General features: G+C 43.4%; 1 protein-coding gene across 1 annotated transcript; it reads left to right on the top strand.

Annotated features, from left to right (window-relative positions):
- Positions 1 to 5779: 5779 nt before the first annotated feature.
- Positions 5780 to 8464, top strand: LOC128734844 (U4/U6 small nuclear ribonucleoprotein Prp3). The gene is made up of 2 exons (XM_053829219.1): positions 5780 to 7247; positions 7612 to 8464. The coding sequence occupies exons 1-2, from the start codon at positions 6014 to 6016 to the stop codon at positions 8361 to 8363; spliced, it is 1986 nt and encodes a 661-aa protein (XP_053685194.1). The 5' UTR covers positions 5780 to 6013; the 3' UTR covers positions 8364 to 8464.
- The last annotated feature ends 9340 nt before the right edge of the window (positions 8465 to 17804 follow it).

Here is a 17804-nt window from a genome sequence, read left to right on the forward strand (position 1 = left end):
AAGGAATGACACGAATGATAGCCAGCACCAGCACAGGGTCGAACTCGTTTTGCCACTTTCGTCAATGCCGCGAATGTGATCTAAAACTGTGACAGTCACGTAAGCATAACACACGCTCGTAAACTTTTATGCAAAGATAAGTGATATTTAGGCTGTAAACTATTACGCGAAAATTTTAACTTTTTAGTGTGTTTTTAGTTAAAATTTAACTGTTCGATGGTTTTTCGCGTTCGAAGCAATTACGGGATAGTGAGATGTAGGTAACTATAGCATGTTATTGATATGCTACACAACATAAATGCGCATAGTATGAATATAAAAATCATCATTGCATTTTTATTCATGTTTATAACTACATACAAATGAACAATGTGTTTATTTATTGTCAATTGCAAGTAAAATTGTACCATCCAAAGTGCGATATCGCTCATAAAAGTGCTATTGCCCTTTGCATTGAAAGTTGGATTTTGAGCACACTTGTTCAGTCACGCATTTTGTAGGTGAGAAAAGTTCCCAAAATTTCGTGGTAAAAACCCATGAATCTTGGTTGATTCCTATTTGAATTCTAATGCTTACGTAGGGTTGTTATGGACGCTACGAATAATATAAAACTAGTTTCTAAATAGGGGAATGTCGTCGTTGTTGGGCCATCTTTTGGTCCACAAATCTCATTTCAAAAGAAACTTTGGAAATTTAACAAAGGTCTTATTAATAGTTCGTATTTAGACCTTTGTATTTGGACCTTTGTTAAATTACCAAAGTTTCTTTTGAAATGAGATTTTTGGACCAAAAGATGACCCAACCACGACGACATTCCCCTACATAATTCCGCGCTAGATTCCGCGCATAATTCATAATTTGAACAAATATGCAGCATATACGAAATAAATGAAAAATTAAATACTATCTAGAATACTATTTGCTTTTCCTACAACTGGTACTGGCGCCACTGCTAAATCAAATGTCAGCTCAGATGGGAGAGTTGTAATGATGGGAAATGCCGATCAAAATCTATAACGATTATTGATAAAGTTTTCTTATCGTTAATAATTAATAACGATAATATGACAGTATAAGCAAAAATACGTAAGAAATAGAACAAAAATGTTAAAATAATAACAAGCCAAAAAGAAGATTTCATTTTATACCCTCCAATTTTCGATACTTTTCCGTGACGATAAAGTTTGATGGTATTATCGAAATAAGATTACTAGCGATATTATCAGTAGCACACTTTTCATCACAGTTTTGAAGGTTGCACTTTATGACTTTGCAGTCCAATTGAGTGCGAAGAGCGCAATATTTTGCATTAAATCGTTTCGGTATCTTCGGCGCACTTTTTCGTTATATTCCAAGCAATTAGTGCGCCGAAGATACCGAAACGATTTAAAGCAAAATAGCACTTTTATGAGCGATATCGCACTTTGGATGGTACAATTTTCCTTGCAATTGACAATATTTGAGTCAAGTTTTCAGTTCTGCTTGCCTGATGTTCAGAAGTTTGTACAAGAAAAATGAACATAATCATTTTGCGGCTACTTAGAAAGATACATACAGAACTTGTCAGCAACTTAGGTTACTTCAGAACTTCATGTCTTCTTCTTCAGCAGCATAGAGCCGGGGTGGCTCGTGCTGTTTCAAGCACTCGTCTCCATTCTACTCGGTCTTGGGCCACTCGTCGCCAATTTCCTAGTCGTCTCAGAAGTTGCAAATCGCTTTCGACCTAGTCGAGCCATCGTGCACGTTGGGCCCCCTGTTCCTGGTGCCGGTGGGGTTGTTGAAGAGGGCTATTTTCGTCGCACTGTCGTCCGGCATCCTTGCGACGTGTCCGGCCCACCGTAGCCTGCTAACTTTCGCTAGATGTACGATGGAAGTCTCTCCAAGCAGTGCCTGTAGCTCGTGATTCATACGCCTCCGCCACTCTCCGCTTTCAGTTTGTACTCCGCCAAATATCATCCGCAGCACTTTCCGCTCAAACACGGCAATGGCGCGTATGTCCTCCGTAAGCAGCGTCACGGCTTCAAGTCCATAAAGAACTACCGCTCTAATAATGGTTTTGTACATTGTTAGCTTCGTACGGCGGCGTATGATTCCTGATCGTAGCGTTTTACGAAGGGCAAAGTAGGCCCGATTTCCCGCTTGGATGCGCCGCTGGATCTCCTTACTAGTGTTGTTGTCCGCGGTCACCAGCGATCCCAAATACACGAACTCCTCTACACTTCTAGTTCGTCGCCGTCAACGGTTATTAGATTCTCTCCCTCGTCCCTACACATGTCAGGTTTCGGTGTGTAGCCCTTCCGAGTTTGGTTCACCTTCTCATAAAACTTGCGCGTGTCATTAGCTCGGAATAGTTGCTCTAATTCTTCACGATCTCTGTCCTCCTTTTGGCGCTTTTTTCTCCTCAGGATCGTGGTCAACTGGTTCCTAGCTCGTCGGTACTTGGCCAGGTTATCTCTAGTGGCAATACTTAGATAATTTTTCCAAGCATTTCTTTCTCCTCCACCGCTTGTTGGCATTCCCCATCAAACCAATCATTTTGTGTACTCCGAGGCTCAATACCTAGTGCTCCGCGGCCTCTCCGATGGCCGTGCGAATTCTGCCCCAACCATCTTCGAGGTTAGAAGCGCCTAACTCCTCGGAAGAAGGCAGTGCCTCATTCAGTACTCGCGCGTAGTTCTCGGCAGCTTGTGGGTTATCTAGCTGCCTGATGTTCAGCCGAGGAGGGCGGCTTTGACGTGTCCGCTATGGACAGCTTTGAGCGCACATGTACTGCTACTAGGTAATGGTCAGAATCAACCCGCAACCCGGCGGGAGCGTACGTTCGTGATGTTAGAGAAGAACCGGCCCTCTATGAGAACGTGGTCAATTTGGTTCATTGTACGTTGGTCAGGTGATCTCCAGGTGGCTTTGTGGATATCCTTGCGCAGGAAAAGGTGCTTCGGATCACCAGGCCTCGGGAAGCTGCGAAGTTTATACATCGTTGGCCGTTTGTGTCGATGTGCAGGCTATGGGGTCCTACCACCGGTCTATACATTTCTTCCCTACCGACCTGGGCGTTCATATCCCCGATGACGATCTTGGTGTCCCGTGACGAGCAGCTGTCGTACGTTGCCTCCAGCATCGCGTAGAACGCTTCTTTCTCATCGTCGGGTCTACCTTCGTGCGGGCAGTGCACGTTAATGATGCTATAATTGAAGAAACGGCCCTTTATACTCAATACACACATTCTCTCGTTGATCGCCTTCCAATCTATCACGCGATCCTGCATTCCGCCCAGCACTACAAAGCCCGTTCCCAGCTTGTTGGTAGCGCCACCGCTCTGGTAAAAATGGGCCTTTCCGCCACGGATCCTCCATACCTTCTTTCCTTTGCGACAGATTTCCTGCAGAGCTACGATGCCGAGTTTGCGGGGTTCCAGCTGTTCAATCAGCACCCGCTCGCAACTTGCGAAATTTAGCGATCTGCAGTTCCAAGTCCCGAGTCTCCATTCGTCGTCCTTATTCCGTCGCCTGGTCGATGCCGGATATTCCGCTCCGAATATGCTTGAATGGTGTTAGTTTAAGTTTAATTTAGGTGTGTAGCCGTACTGGGGCAACACTACCGAGTCTCGCGATGGGGCTGCCATTTTATAGTGCCGAGACTCACTATACCTCCTTCCCGGTTAGTATACGACCTTAGTTTCCACCGGGGTTTTTTACCCGATCTCCGCTAAGGTTGCTCGTATTCCGGCTGGTACCACGAGGAGGTCGGGATCGGAGTTGCTGGATAAGAGGCTAACGACCACTATGGGGTCTATATTCCGCATTATCCAGCCGTTTACCAACCTCAGAACTTCATGTAGCCATCCTAAAATAGCTTTGAAGTATTCACAGCACAGCACACACACACTTAAAGCATTTAGTTCTACCACAGACAAACAGACGGGACACTCGCGTTAATTCCATCGTCCAATCAAAAACTACTCATTTTTTCAAAAAAGCATGTTTCGCAACAAGGCCACACCGTGGCGCGTGAATGTTGCTTCGTGTTTTTAGTATAAAACCATATAAAACCATTTAGTATAAAACCATGTATTACACTCAAAATAATCCGCACATAACTAATGGAAAATTTCCATATGAAAATCCTTATGATTATTATGTTCGACATATAAACACAATCCGCCCAGAAGTACACATGAAAATTATATGCATATGAATAGTATGTGCAAATTTTAAAGGTAAATTTTAAAAACACATAACTGGTAACTGTTTGGCACATAAAGTTCATTTACTGGGCAAATGGAAAAAATCTATGTGTGAAACACATAGAAACTATACGAAAAATTTTCTCAGTGTAGGGAAATGTCAAAAATGCTGTTCAAATATTACGAACACGTCCGTCATTATGGCTGGTAAAAAGCTGGATAGCTTATCGTAGTCGCGAATCCAGCTTTTTACAAGCCATAGGCGAATTCGAGCAAAACTAAGAGCAACCGTTCGCTACCTGGTTGTGATTATTGGAACTACAAAAAAAGTGCAATTCCCAAAATGCTTGCTGGCACCTATATGGAACTCGACTTTAAATGAAATATTTTATTGAATTACCAAAAGTGGGAATGATGAAAATAGATAATAGAGGTAAGAAAAAGCATTACCTTTCATTTGATATATATTGTTCCTGCTTCGGGAGATTATTAGAGCTTCGCAAGTGTATTTATGGTTACGAACTGATAGGTTATATGTTTGGTTCTTGGTGCAGATGATGCTAATCAAGAAAATAAATCCGTTAGCACTTAAAAACACATTGGAAAACGCTGAAGACTGAAAATAATTGGTGATTCTCTATCCAGGATATGTAAACTTTACAGCTGACTCTATGTACTTTTGTTTTATGCGGTACAAAATCAAACATTAACATTTTTCTGCCATAAAGTTAATTAATTCGAATATTTTCACTAACCTTAACGATAAACAAATTTCTTCCAATATTTCGCTATCTAAAATCCTGACAATTGAAAGGGTTAATCAAAAAATGCATTTTATTTCAGTTTTTTTCAAAAATGTATGGAGTTTGACAGCGATTTTACTTTTCATCACTTTTTTTATGCAGCGCCTCTAAGCGGGCGATAGCTTGTCAAAAACGCCTATAATGGAGTAATATTTGAACAACTTTCTTGACATTTCCCTAAAACATCGCATGTTTTCTTTCCGTACTTTCCTTTAGTTTTAAGCGGGGTACGCTGCTGAAAAGAAAACGGCTCAAGCAAAAATCTTGCTATTTACCTAAGAAATTTTGACAACTCGAATACAAGCTCCACCTGTCATTTTTTCTTGTGGTAATAATTGCGCCAGATATTATTCCGTTCGGAAAAGTGACGTTTTAATTCACTTGCGTGTAAAACTTCGCCATCTGGACGTGGAATAATAATACTTATGAGGTGCGTACTGCATAAGAAATCGTAAAAGAAATCGATTTCTTGAGCATTTCTTGTCCTATCTTTTTACCCATTACTTTTCAGCAGCGTACACCGCTTTACCGTGAACGCGCGGAAACAAGACGTGCGATATTTTAGTGCATTGTCAAAGATGCCGTTCAAATATTACGAACAAGTCCGCCATTATGGCTCGTAAAATTTTACACATGCGTGTAAAATTATTTTTAGATCATTTTCAAGATTTTTATTTATTCCCATTGCAACAGTTGCAACTTTGTGTGTATTGGCTCTCGGATTGTTGTCTCGTTTTTATGACAAAATTTTAAACTGACAGCCAGGAGCCATCAGATTGCAAAAGAACACTCGCGTAGAAAGTGAACGGTGCAGGAGTGGAGTAAAGCTCATTTGACTAGTGAAACGATTATAGTTATAAGTCTGTTAACATTACAATACTAACTAATATTACCGCAACTATAATGCAGTTTGTACAGCTGCAACCGTGGTTTTCAGTTTAAAAAATTCAAGTTTTCTATGTGTTACCGATTCTGGACCCATTTAGTGAGAAACTAACCTAGAAAAAAGTTGCAATACCGAAAGATGTCCTATTTTTCGCGTCGTGAACTAGAGGGCATCCGTCCCAACTTGGACAAGCTGATTTACAAAGTACTAGGAGATTCGGATTCGTCGGTGCTATCAACAATCGAAAGCAATCTTCATAGTGGCTTCGACCGGCGAAAGCTCATAGATAAACTATCTTCGTTTATCGATAGCAAGCGGGCCTCTCGTCTTTCGGATAAGGTGGAAGACTTGCTGGACGAGCTGAAATCATCTTCGCACAGATCCAAAAAACGAAGTCATGAAGACGATCCTAGAGAAAAAGATATTAAAAAGGTTAAGACAAAACATGAAGAAAGTAGCAGAAAACTCTCCGACGAGAGAGCTAGCAGGAAGGAAGGAAATGGAAGCAGCATTATTGCGAAGGAAGGTAGAGGAACTAAGGAAGAATCCAAGAGTTTCTCTACGAACCAAATTAAGGAAATGATGGAGAGTGCCCAAAGGGAGATCGAAGAACGGAAGAAAAAACTCGAATCGATAAAAGCAGCAAAGACTCCTCCTGCTTCGGCAGTTGCAGCAGCGGCGGCTGTTTCCGCTAAAATAACTGCGGCAGCAGCAGCAGCCGCTACTCCGCTTGTAATTGACCCTGACCGTTCTCGAAAAATTGCTCAGCTTCAAGAGCAGATTAGGGCCAAATTATCCGGAACACTAGCCGCTGTTCTTCCTCCTATTGCCCAGGATAAACCAAAGCCTTTAATTTTGGATGCCGAGGGTCGAACTGTAGACGGTAGTGGTCAGGCTGTTGAAGTTCCCAAGCTGACACCTACCCTGAAGGCAAATATTCGGGCAAAAAAACGAGAAACGACCAAAATCCTTCAAGCCGAAAAGCAGCAGCAGGAAGAGTCCGCGGAGACGCACTTCTTTGATGATCGAATTGCCATCAAGCCGGCAGTTAGGAACAAGCGAGCGCTTCGGTTTCACGAGCCAGGCAAATTCCAGCAGCTTGCCGAACGTTTGCGAATGAAATCTCAGCTGGAAAAGCTGCAGAATGAGATTTCCCAAATTGCGCGTAAAACTGGAATCAGCTCCGCTACCAAGTTGGCTTTGATTGCTCCGAAGGCAGATACTCATTCCAATGAGGTACCGCAGATGGAATGGTGGGACTCGGTCATTTTGACCGATGACCTCAATAAGCTCGATAGAAGCGGTCGAATCTCGATTCGCGAATCGGCCATCACGAATCTGATCGAGCATCCGACACAGATGCGACCGCCCAGTAAGTATATTGTTCATTTGATGCATGTTTTCTTTTGCATTCGCAGTGAAACCTGTTTGCAATAATCGTGGGAAATTATTCCTTCGCAGGACAAGAAACGTGTAGACAATACAGGGAACAGTTGCACCCTTCTGTATGAAATCATTCATTTCTTCGCGGGGTTTTATTGTCCAATAATATTCTAAAGGGGAACTGATAGTATGCTAGATGAATGCAAACAGGAATTCTTGGGTATTTTTCAGTTTTGATGAAAAAATAAAATATACTGGTACCTACTTCTTGATACTGTACCACTGCAGTACACAGTTACTTCGGTTTTCTTTTTTGAATTTAGATGTCCATTTTTATTCTTTTTTATTTTTAGACGAATCATCCCGCCCTGTCTATTTACCGGTGTTCCTAACTAAGAAAGAGCGTAAAAAACTTCGCCGGCAGAATCGACGCGAAGCTTGGAAGGAAGAACAGGAGAAAATCCGACTAGGATTGGAACCACCACCGGAACCAAAGCTACGAATTTCCAATCTAATGCGGGTACTTGGCACCGAAGCCGTACAGGATCCGACGAAAATTGAAGCCCACGTTCGGGAGCAAATGGCCAAACGACAGAAAGCGCACGAGGAAGCAAATGCGGCTCGAAAGCTTACCGATGATCAACGTCGTGAGAAAAAGGTACGCAAGATGAAAGAAGACACCTCGCTGGGAGTGCACGTGTCTGTCTATCGAATTCGTGATTTGCACGATCAGCAGAGCAAAAAGTACAAGGTAGAAACCAACGCGAAGCAGTACTTTATGACGGGAGTTTGCGTCCTTTTTCGGGACTGCTGTGTCGTGGTGGTTGAGGGCGGGCCGAAGCAGCAGAAGAAATACAAACGATTGATGCTGCATCGTATTAAATGGGAGGAAGATTTGGTGAAAAATGCCGACGGAAATGAGATACCGAATTCTTGTGTTTTGGTTTGGGAAGGTACCGCCCAAAGGCGTCATTTCGGCGAATTTAAGTACAAATCATTTCCGATGGAGAAGAGCGCCAGGGAGTTTTTCCAAAAACATCATGTCGAACACTACTGGGATCTGGCGTACTCGGGAGCAGTACTGGAAGCTTCAGAAGACACTTGAATGATTACCGTTGTTTGAGTGTAGCAAGGTATTTTGCGTTTTTCGTTGAAAGTTTCTCTGTTTTGTTGAAAAACATTGTGGAATGTCTGGTAGGATAAATAAATTTCAAATAACTACTTTAGATCATATAGCGCACTACAATTTGTGCCGAAAAGTACCTAGAAGACAATTTAAAGAAAATGATTTCTTTCTTGCAACTGCTTTTTCGCTTAGCAACATTATTGGAATAAACTAGATGTAAATGTTCCTTTAGATTAATTTCTGATATGTTGGTCAGGCGGTTAAACCTTGAACGCCATCAATTACTCTAAACATAAAATTATGGATGTATTATAAGGTTAAGAATATCACATAAAGCGGCTTTTAGAGAAGGGTGTATGGTCTGACGTCTGACGACTTTCAAAAATTTGATATTTTCCTTTTATCATGTAGTTGAACAAATATTTCTGCAAATTTTTAAATCATATAAAGGAATATTGCGCCTCGGTGCGCCTTTAATTAAAAGGTATTACAATCAAAACTTGGTCAAATAAGAGAGCGGATAGTTTGATTACATTTTGTATTAAAAACATAAATTATTTTTCTTTTTAGCGATCAATTAGTATAAAATACAGAAGAAATATTCAATTAAGTTTACGGTTGACCAAATGCTAATTACCATTTACTTGCTGCTCTTCATATTCTGTATAGCCATCTCGTCCGTTTTATTCGCCGCAGAAGGCCAGTTTTCTTCAAATTGCTCATTAATAAAGAAAATTAATTAAATTCCAGCAGTTTTTTGCGGGTTCAGGTTCTGCTTGACGATGCCCTAAAATTTCTCGATTAAGGAAGCGCAGCTTCGCCGTGTACAGCTTCCGGGATCGTGTTTTAGCCAAAACCTATTTGACACTGGACGGCAATGACTGGGAGGGAGCCGGGTAATTCACGTCCCCCATCAAGGAGGTAAGCGATGATATCGAATATATCTCCTACTCCTAGTTGCCGGAGACGGTCCTTCTGTGACTGCGACGATTAGTGAGAAGCGAATGTCCAAACCGCTCTTCTTTCTCTTAAGTAGCGGTGAACGGAGAGATATACAGTATGGAGCATGCCGAAAATTGCCACCTTCATCAAGAAGTATCACGCGAAGAAGGATGCGATGTTTTGATCGCATTTGGCCTCGACCAACATCCCCAATGTACCGCAGCTGCGATTGTAAAACATTTTCACAGTGGCCAAGAAGGCCATAGAGGGGCTCCGTAGCCGCAAGGTTGTCGAGTCTGCTTTGACAAGCGAGTGGTCGTGGGTTCGAATCTTATGTCGAATTTGTTTATTCAATCCGGGTTGAAACTGGATGAACTTTTTGTGTTCATTTGCTCCTATCTGACAGATAAAATTCATCCAGTTTCAACCCGGATTGAATAAACAAATTCGACATTTAGTAGGATCAGGCCATTGACTTTAGCATGGGTTAATTCTCAGGCCTTCATGTTCAATTCTAGATGACCCCCATAAAAGCACTCTTGACAGTGCAAAGAGTCACTCTTATAGTTAAATATACTGGTCCGCCTCGCCAGGGACGACTGTAATTAGAGACAGTACTGGCATTGAGGAGCAAAGTGGGTAAAGTAGCTAGCATTGAAGGAAGCATAAACCCCACAAAACAAGCAGCTGCTTGGAGCGGCCACTTCGAGGGGGCTTCAACCTGGTCGAGCCATCTAGTAAGTTGGGTCTGTCTATTCCTAAAGGCCCTCATACACATACGAACATGTTGGCCGAAAATGTTGGTAAATTCATGTTCGGTCAACCCTCTCGCCTGTGTATGAGCGCCACGAACCAAGCAGGCAAAAGAAGGTGTTGGGCTTGTCGCTCGACCTGAATGACACGTCAACATTTTATTCGGTTTCAACCCAATATACGCGTACGTGATGGGGCCGTTAAGGCCGATGAAGGTCCAGAAGAGAGGACATTCACTGCACGGTCATCCGGTATTCTTGCGACGTGACCGATCTATCGTACTCTCCCAACTTTCGACAAGTGTACTTTGAGAATCATTCCAGGTAGTGCCTGCAGTGCATGGTTCATACGCCTACGCCATTCTTCGCTTTCCATTTGCGCTCCACCTCCTCCTGATGAAAATCTATTCGCAACAAAACACAACAACCAAACATTCAGATAAACGTGGTGTGAAAGTGGCATTAACATTATTTGATGTTAAATTATTTAGAAATTTATCGGGAGAGATTTTCGAATCTCTTCAGAATCCGCAAGCAGCAGATTCATCTTTGATGAAGTAGCACGGTATGAGGACGAAGTTTCTGACGTAACAGGAAATATGAACCGAACTTTTGACGTAGGACTACGTCTTACGGCAAGTTTTGAGATAGGGTGTCATTCCAAAAAATCGAAAAATGCGAGCGTCACGAAAAATGAAAGGTTTTGAACGCTAATAGCCCAGCGGTTTTCCGGTCGATTTTCAATATTCTTACACCAATCGATCGGTAAATCTTCTAAGAATTGAACCAAATGAATAAAAGCACGGATTCTTGATGTTGAACTATTGAAAAATTGAAAATAATGAATCTATGTTTTACCAGAATTCTCGCTTCGTGATTGGTTGGAAGATTCTTTGCGATGATTCAAACCTATACCAATTTGATATCTGTGCTTGGGAAGTACGCCAAAACAAGTGACAGTTTCCTCATTTCAACAAGATTTCTTAACACCGCGGTTAAACCTAGACCATTTTGATGTCCTTGCTTGGGAAGTACGCCAGAAAGAGTGACAAAGATTTCTTACGAATGCGATTAAACCTAGTCCAATTTGATGTCTGTGTTAGGGAATATATAGGTGACGCAGGACTACGTAACTCTCTTTGTAGTGATAGTGGCATGTATTCATGCTTGTAATCATTCGATTCTTCATGTATACATGCTATATGCAACATATATACATGCTACATGCGTTGTATGTAACATTTATCAAAGTAGTAACATTGCATACGTTCAATTCTCAAAAGATTGTGCATTTGAAAACAATTTAACAAAATCAAGAACACAAACTATTGCTTTCCTGCTGCCTTACTGAAATTAAAGATTGTTTTTATTATCCATGGTCTCCCACGTTGAAGGGATTTTACCAATTCAATCCTATTTTATCAACAGCACATCTTTTCACTGCACTTCCAATGAAAAGGCAAGCATGCGTATTCATACAGAGTCATATTATAACCGAACAGTACAGCTGTAGCACATTTTTCCAACACAGATATCAAGTTCGCCTAGGTTTAATCGTCTTGCAGTAAAGACTTTGCGATCTGTTGGGAGTTTGGGACAATGAACTAGTGTTATTTTTTCTGGCACACTTCCCTAACACAGACGTCAAATTGGACTAGGTTTAATCACGTTCGTAAGAAATCTGTTGGCACGAGGGGGCTTTGTTACTCTCTCTGGCGTACTTCCCAAGCAAGGACATCAAAATGGTCTAGGTTGAACCGCGGTGTTAAGAAATCTTGTTGAAATGAGGAAGCTTGGTCACTTGTTTTGGCTTACTTCCCAAGCACAGATATCAAATTGGTATAGGTTTAGATCATCGTAAGGAATCTTCCAACCAATCACGAAGCGAGAATTCTGGTAAAACATAGGTTCATTATTTTCAATTTTTCAATAGTTCAACATCAAGAATCCATACTTTTCTTCATTTGGGTCAACTCTTAGATTTTCCGATCGATAGGTGTAAGAATATTGAAAATCGATCGGAAAACTACTGAGCTATTAGCGCTCAAAACCTTTCATTTTTCGTGACGCTAGCATTTTTCGATTTTTTGGAATGACGCCCTATCTCAAAACTTGCCGTAAGACGTAGTCCTACGTCAAAAATTAAAATTTTTCTCACTTTAGGGGTCCTTAAAGTGACCTTAAAAATGACCCACATTCCTAAGCTCAACATCACTTGTTTTATATTCAATCCTAAGGCTTTTGGTCAAAATTTCAGCCAAATCGGTCAACATTTGCAAATTTGAGACCATTTTTAAGAGTTGTAGAATTTATTGCTTTTCATACATCACCCGCCTAATCTTACATCGTGTACAAGATGCTCAGTTGTAAATTGTTGCTGCTCACCAATTACGGACAGCACAAATCCGCAGACGAAAGTACGATACCCACTATCTTTGAACTTTTCCTGTGGGCCATAAGAGGAATAGTATCAGCTTTCAATGGACAGCGAAACAGGACAAATTTTCGGCAGAATAAAACACCGCATGATCGTACTTGACCATCTATATTACGCAACTAAACTATCTCGGACAACAGTATTCTATTTATACGGACGTTACATTGTTCTAATCTTCTTACATTTAGCAAAGCTATTTGTCTCACAGAGAATCCAGTAAAAGATTCCGTCGCACTTAATCTCAGATAAAACAAGCGGCGTATTCAAACAGGACATCGAAACTGCTTTACCCTTCGCAAAACGCTACGATCAAAAGGCAAAAGCCGCCATACGAACCTCCTACTAGACCGATACTTTTTATAGATTTGACAATACAATTCGCGCCTTTGCGGACGACATTTGGAGGAGTACAAGCTGAAAGCTAAGAGCAGCGGAGGTGCATGAATCAAGGGTAATAGATACTGCTGTTGAGGCGAACCAACCAGTGGTTGAAAGCCTCATTGAAAAAAGTTAATAAATAAATAGATACTGCTTGGGGAGACGTGCATTTGGCGAAAATTAGTAAGCTACGGTGTACCGGACAGGTCGTAAGGAAAACAGTTTTTCACAACAACCCCACCGGCACCCAGAACAGAGGGACTGAACGTGCGAGATGGCTCGTTGAGTTCTAAAGTGACATTTTTTGTTTTTTAAATAAAATAAACTGCGACTTCACAGATACCTGGGAAATCAGCGACGAGTAACCCAAGATCGAGTTGAATAGAGCTTAAAACAGTAAGAACTAACCCGGCTCTAAGCTGCTGCTGACGACGACGAGGATCGTACAATATGGTCCGTAAACATTCCTGTGCTCTAAACAGCTGGCTATGAAATTTCAAGCTAAAAAGTATAGAACAAATTTTCGTCTGGGGTGGGGTTGCCCATATTGTAGAACTATGAAGCGTACGTGAGCGAAGTTGTGAACAGCAGATAAACGTTTTTGAAACGTGTACCCACTAGCCGCCATTAAGCGCGCGAAATAAGGTGGATATACAGAGACTGTAGATTACAGAGGCGCCGAGACACTCAAAAACCGGTAAATTTTGAACGAAAACGGGGAGTTACCTTTATTTATGATGGTACTCTCCGTTTTGTTTCAAAGTTTAGCGGATTTTGAGTGCCTCGGCGCGGTTGGTAAACGGCCGGATAATGCGGAATATAGACCCCATAGTGGTCGTTAGCCTCTTATCTAGCAACTCCGATCCCGACCTCCTCGTGGTACCAGCCGGAATACGAGTAACTTTAGCGGAGATCGGGTAACCAACCCCGGTGGAAACTAAGGTCGTATACTAACCGGGAAGGAGGTAGTGAGTCTCGGCACTATAAGATGGCAGCCCCATCACGAGACTCGGTAGTGTTGCCCCAGTACGGCTACACACCTAAATAAACTTAAACTAACAACATTCAAGCATATTCGGAGCGGAATATTCGGCATCGACCTAGGCGACGGAATAAGGACGACGAATGGAGACTCGGGACTTGGAACTGCAGATCGCTAAATTTCGCAGGTTGCGAGCGGGTGCTGATTGAACAGCTGGAACCCCGCAAACTCGGTATCGTAGCTCTGCAGGAAATCTGTCGCAAAGGAGAGAAGGTATGGAAGATACGTGGCGGAAAGGCCCAGTTTTACCAGAGCGGTGGCGCTACCAACGAACTGGGAACGGGCTTTGTAGTGCTGGGCGGAATGCAGGATCGCGTGATAGATTGGAAGGCGATCAACGAGAGAATGTGTGTATTGAGGATAAAGGGTCGTTTCTTCAATTATAGCATCATTAACGTGCACTGCCCGCACGAAGGTAGACCCGACGATGAGAAAGAAGCGTTCTACGCGAGGCTGGAGGCAACGTACGACAGCTGCTCGTCACGGGACATCAAGATCGTCATCGGGGATATGAACGCCCAGGTCGGTAGGGAAGAAATGTATAGACCGGTGGTAGGACCCCATAGCCTGCACACCGACACAAACGATAACGGCCAACGATGTATAAACTTCGCAGATTCCCGAGGCCTGGTGATCCGAAGCACCTTTTTCCCGCGCAAGGATATCCACAAAGTCACCTGGAGATCACCTGACCAACGTACAATGAACCAAATTGACCACGTTCTCATAGAGGGCCGGTTCTTCTCTAACATCACGAACGTACGCTCCCGTCGGGGTGCGGATATCGATTCTGACCATTACCTAGTAGCAGTACATGTGCGCTCAAAGCTGTCCACCGTATACCGGACACGTCAAAGCCGCCCTCCTCGGCTGAACATCAGGCAGCTAGATAACCCACAAGCTGCCGTGAACTACGCGCGAGTACTGAATGAGGCACTGCCTTCTTCCGAAGAGTTAGGTGCTTCAAACCTCGAAGACGTTTGGGGCAGAATACGCTCGGCCATCGGAGAGGCCGCTACCGCGGCACTAGGTATTGAACCTCGGAGTACACAAAATGATTGGTTTGATGGGGAATGCCAACAAGCGGTGGAGGAGAAAAAAAATGCTTGGAAAAATTATCTAAGTATTGCCACTAGAGAGAACCTGGCCAAGTACCGACGAGCTAGGAACAAGCTGACCACGATCCTGAGGAGAAAAAAGCGCCAAAAGGAGGACAGAGATCGTGAAGAATTGGAGCAACTATTCCGAGCTAATGACACGCGCAAGTTTTATGAGAAGGTGAACCAAACTCGGAAGGGCTACACACCGAAACCTGACATGTGTAGGGACGAGGGAGGGAATCTAATTACAAACGAGCGCGAGGTGGTCGACAGGTGGAAGCAGTTCTTCGATGAACACCTCAATGGCGAAGTCGCAGAAGGAGGCGGAACGGAAATTAACCTAGGAGCGCCCATGGAAGATAGTGATGTCCTAGCACCTGATCTCCAAGAAGTCAAACGAGAAATCAGGTTGCTGAAGACCAATAAAGCCGCTGGGAAGGACCGCTTACCGGCAGAGCTTTATAAACATGGCGGAGAAACGCTAGCAAAGGCTCTACACTGGGTTATTTCGAGGATTTGGGAGGAGGAAAAGCTACCGGAGGAATGGATGGAAGGAGTGGTTTGTCCCATCTACAAAAAGGGTGATCGGCTAGACTGCTGCAACTATCGCGGTATTACGCTGGTAAATGCCGCCTACAAGGTACTCTCCCAGATCCTGTTACGCCGGCTGTCACCGATAGCACAAGGTTTCGTAGGGAATTATCAGGCGGGTTTCATGGGGGCTCGCGCAACTACGGACCAAATTTTCACTATCCGACAGATCTTGCAGAAATGTCGGGAGTACAACGTGCCCACGCATCACATCTTTATTGATTTCAAAGCGGCATACGATACAGTCGATCGAGACAAGCTATGGCAGATAATGCACGAATACGGTTTTCCGGACAAACTGACGCGACTGATCAGAGCTACATTGGATCGAGTGATGTGTTTCGTACGCATCTCTGGGACACTCTCGAGTCCCTTCGAGACGCGACGAGGGTCGCGTCAAGGTGACGGTCTATTCTGCATGCTGTTCAACATCGCTCTTGAGGGGGTGATCCGACGAGCGGGCATCGAAACGAGAGGCACGATTTTTACCAGGAGTAGCCAACTTCTAGGCTTTGCAGATGACTTCGATATCATTGCCAGGAACTTTGCGACGGCGGAGGCAATCTACGCCAGACTGAAAGCGGAGTCTAGGAGAATTGGGCTAAAAATAAATGCGTCGAAGACCAAATACATGAAAGGAAGAGGCTCAAAGGAAACAAATGTGCGCCTCCCACGGACGGTAACCGTTGACGGCGACGAACTAGAAGTGGTAGAAGAGTTCGTGTATTTGGGATCGCTGGTGACCGCGGACAACAACACTAGTAAGGAGATCCAGTGGCGCATCCAAGCGGGAAATCGGGCCTACTTTGCCCTTCGTAAAACGGTACGATCAGGAAGCATACGCCGCCGCACGAAGCTAACAATGTACAAAACCATTATTAGAGCGGTAGTTCTTTATGGACTTGAAGCCGTGACGCTGCTTACGGAGGACATACGCGCCCTTGCCGTGTTTGAGCGGAAAGTGCTGCGGACGATATTTGGCGGAGTACAAACTGAAAGCGGAGAGTGGCGGAGGCGTATGAATCACGAGCTACAGGCACTGCTTGGGGAGACTCCCATCGTACATCTAGCGAAAGTTAGCAGGCTACGGTGGGCCGGACACGTCGTAAGGATGCCGGACGACTGTGCGACGAAAATAGTCCTCTTCAACAACCCCACCGGCACCAGGAACAGGGGGGCCCAACGTGCACGATGGCTCGACCAGGTCGAGAGCGATTTGCGACTTCTGAGACGACTAGGAAATTGGCGACGAGTGGCCCAAGACCGAGTTGAATGGAGACGAGTGCTTGAAACAGCACGAGCCACCCCGGCTCTATGCTGCTGAAGAAGAAGAAGACGCGGAAAGAAAACGTGCGATGTATTAGAGAAATGTCAAAAATGCTGGTCAAATATTACGAACACGTCCGCCATTATGGCTCGTAAAAAGCTGGATTAAGCAGAGGAACAGCAGCTACTTCTTTAGAAAAGGGAAGGTGATGTGAAAACACAGATGGAAGTGAGTAAGCTAGACGAGAAAATTTCGGTAATTGGATAATTTTTCTAACTTCCTCGTTGATTGAACAATAATTCAAATATGATTGAGCGCTTTTCCAGTTAATATATCGCAATAGTATAATCAATATATATAGAATGCCAGTGTCGCTGGTGTTTCATGGATATTTTGGTGGCAAACATGTTGCTGGTTCATGTCTTGGATACGGGAACTACATTGTCAAATTGCCCAATAGAAAATTTTCCTGCCGACGAAATACCACAAAACGACCAAATCGGGTGATTTATCCTACGTGATTTACGGAAAAGCAGAAGGATTTTTTATTGGGTTGCCTTTTTAGTTTGACAATCAGATTCCCGTTTCGAATCAATCACTCACACATATGCGCATACAGTGTAAATACGTAATTTTCAAATGTGTGATGTTTACCACGAGCACAGCAGCGACACTGGCATTCTATATATATTGATTCAACTATCGCAATATGAAGCCAGAAATTTTATTAAATCTACCTGTAAAAATCAGAGAATTTTGTTTTTCGAGTCGAGTTGCCACCCTGTGGATAGCATCATCGCCCGACAATGTTGCTCTTAAGTGAACGCAACAATGAGAGGAAGACGTTCATGGGAAATGGCCCCTAACAAAACGTCAAACCTCAAACGAGCTGTTTCTGTTTACCTAAAATC

Source organism: Sabethes cyaneus, chromosome 2, assembly GCF_943734655.1.
Source record: "Sabethes cyaneus chromosome 2, idSabCyanKW18_F2, whole genome shotgun sequence".
NCBI lineage: Eukaryota > Metazoa > Arthropoda > Insecta > Diptera > Culicidae > Sabethes > Sabethes cyaneus.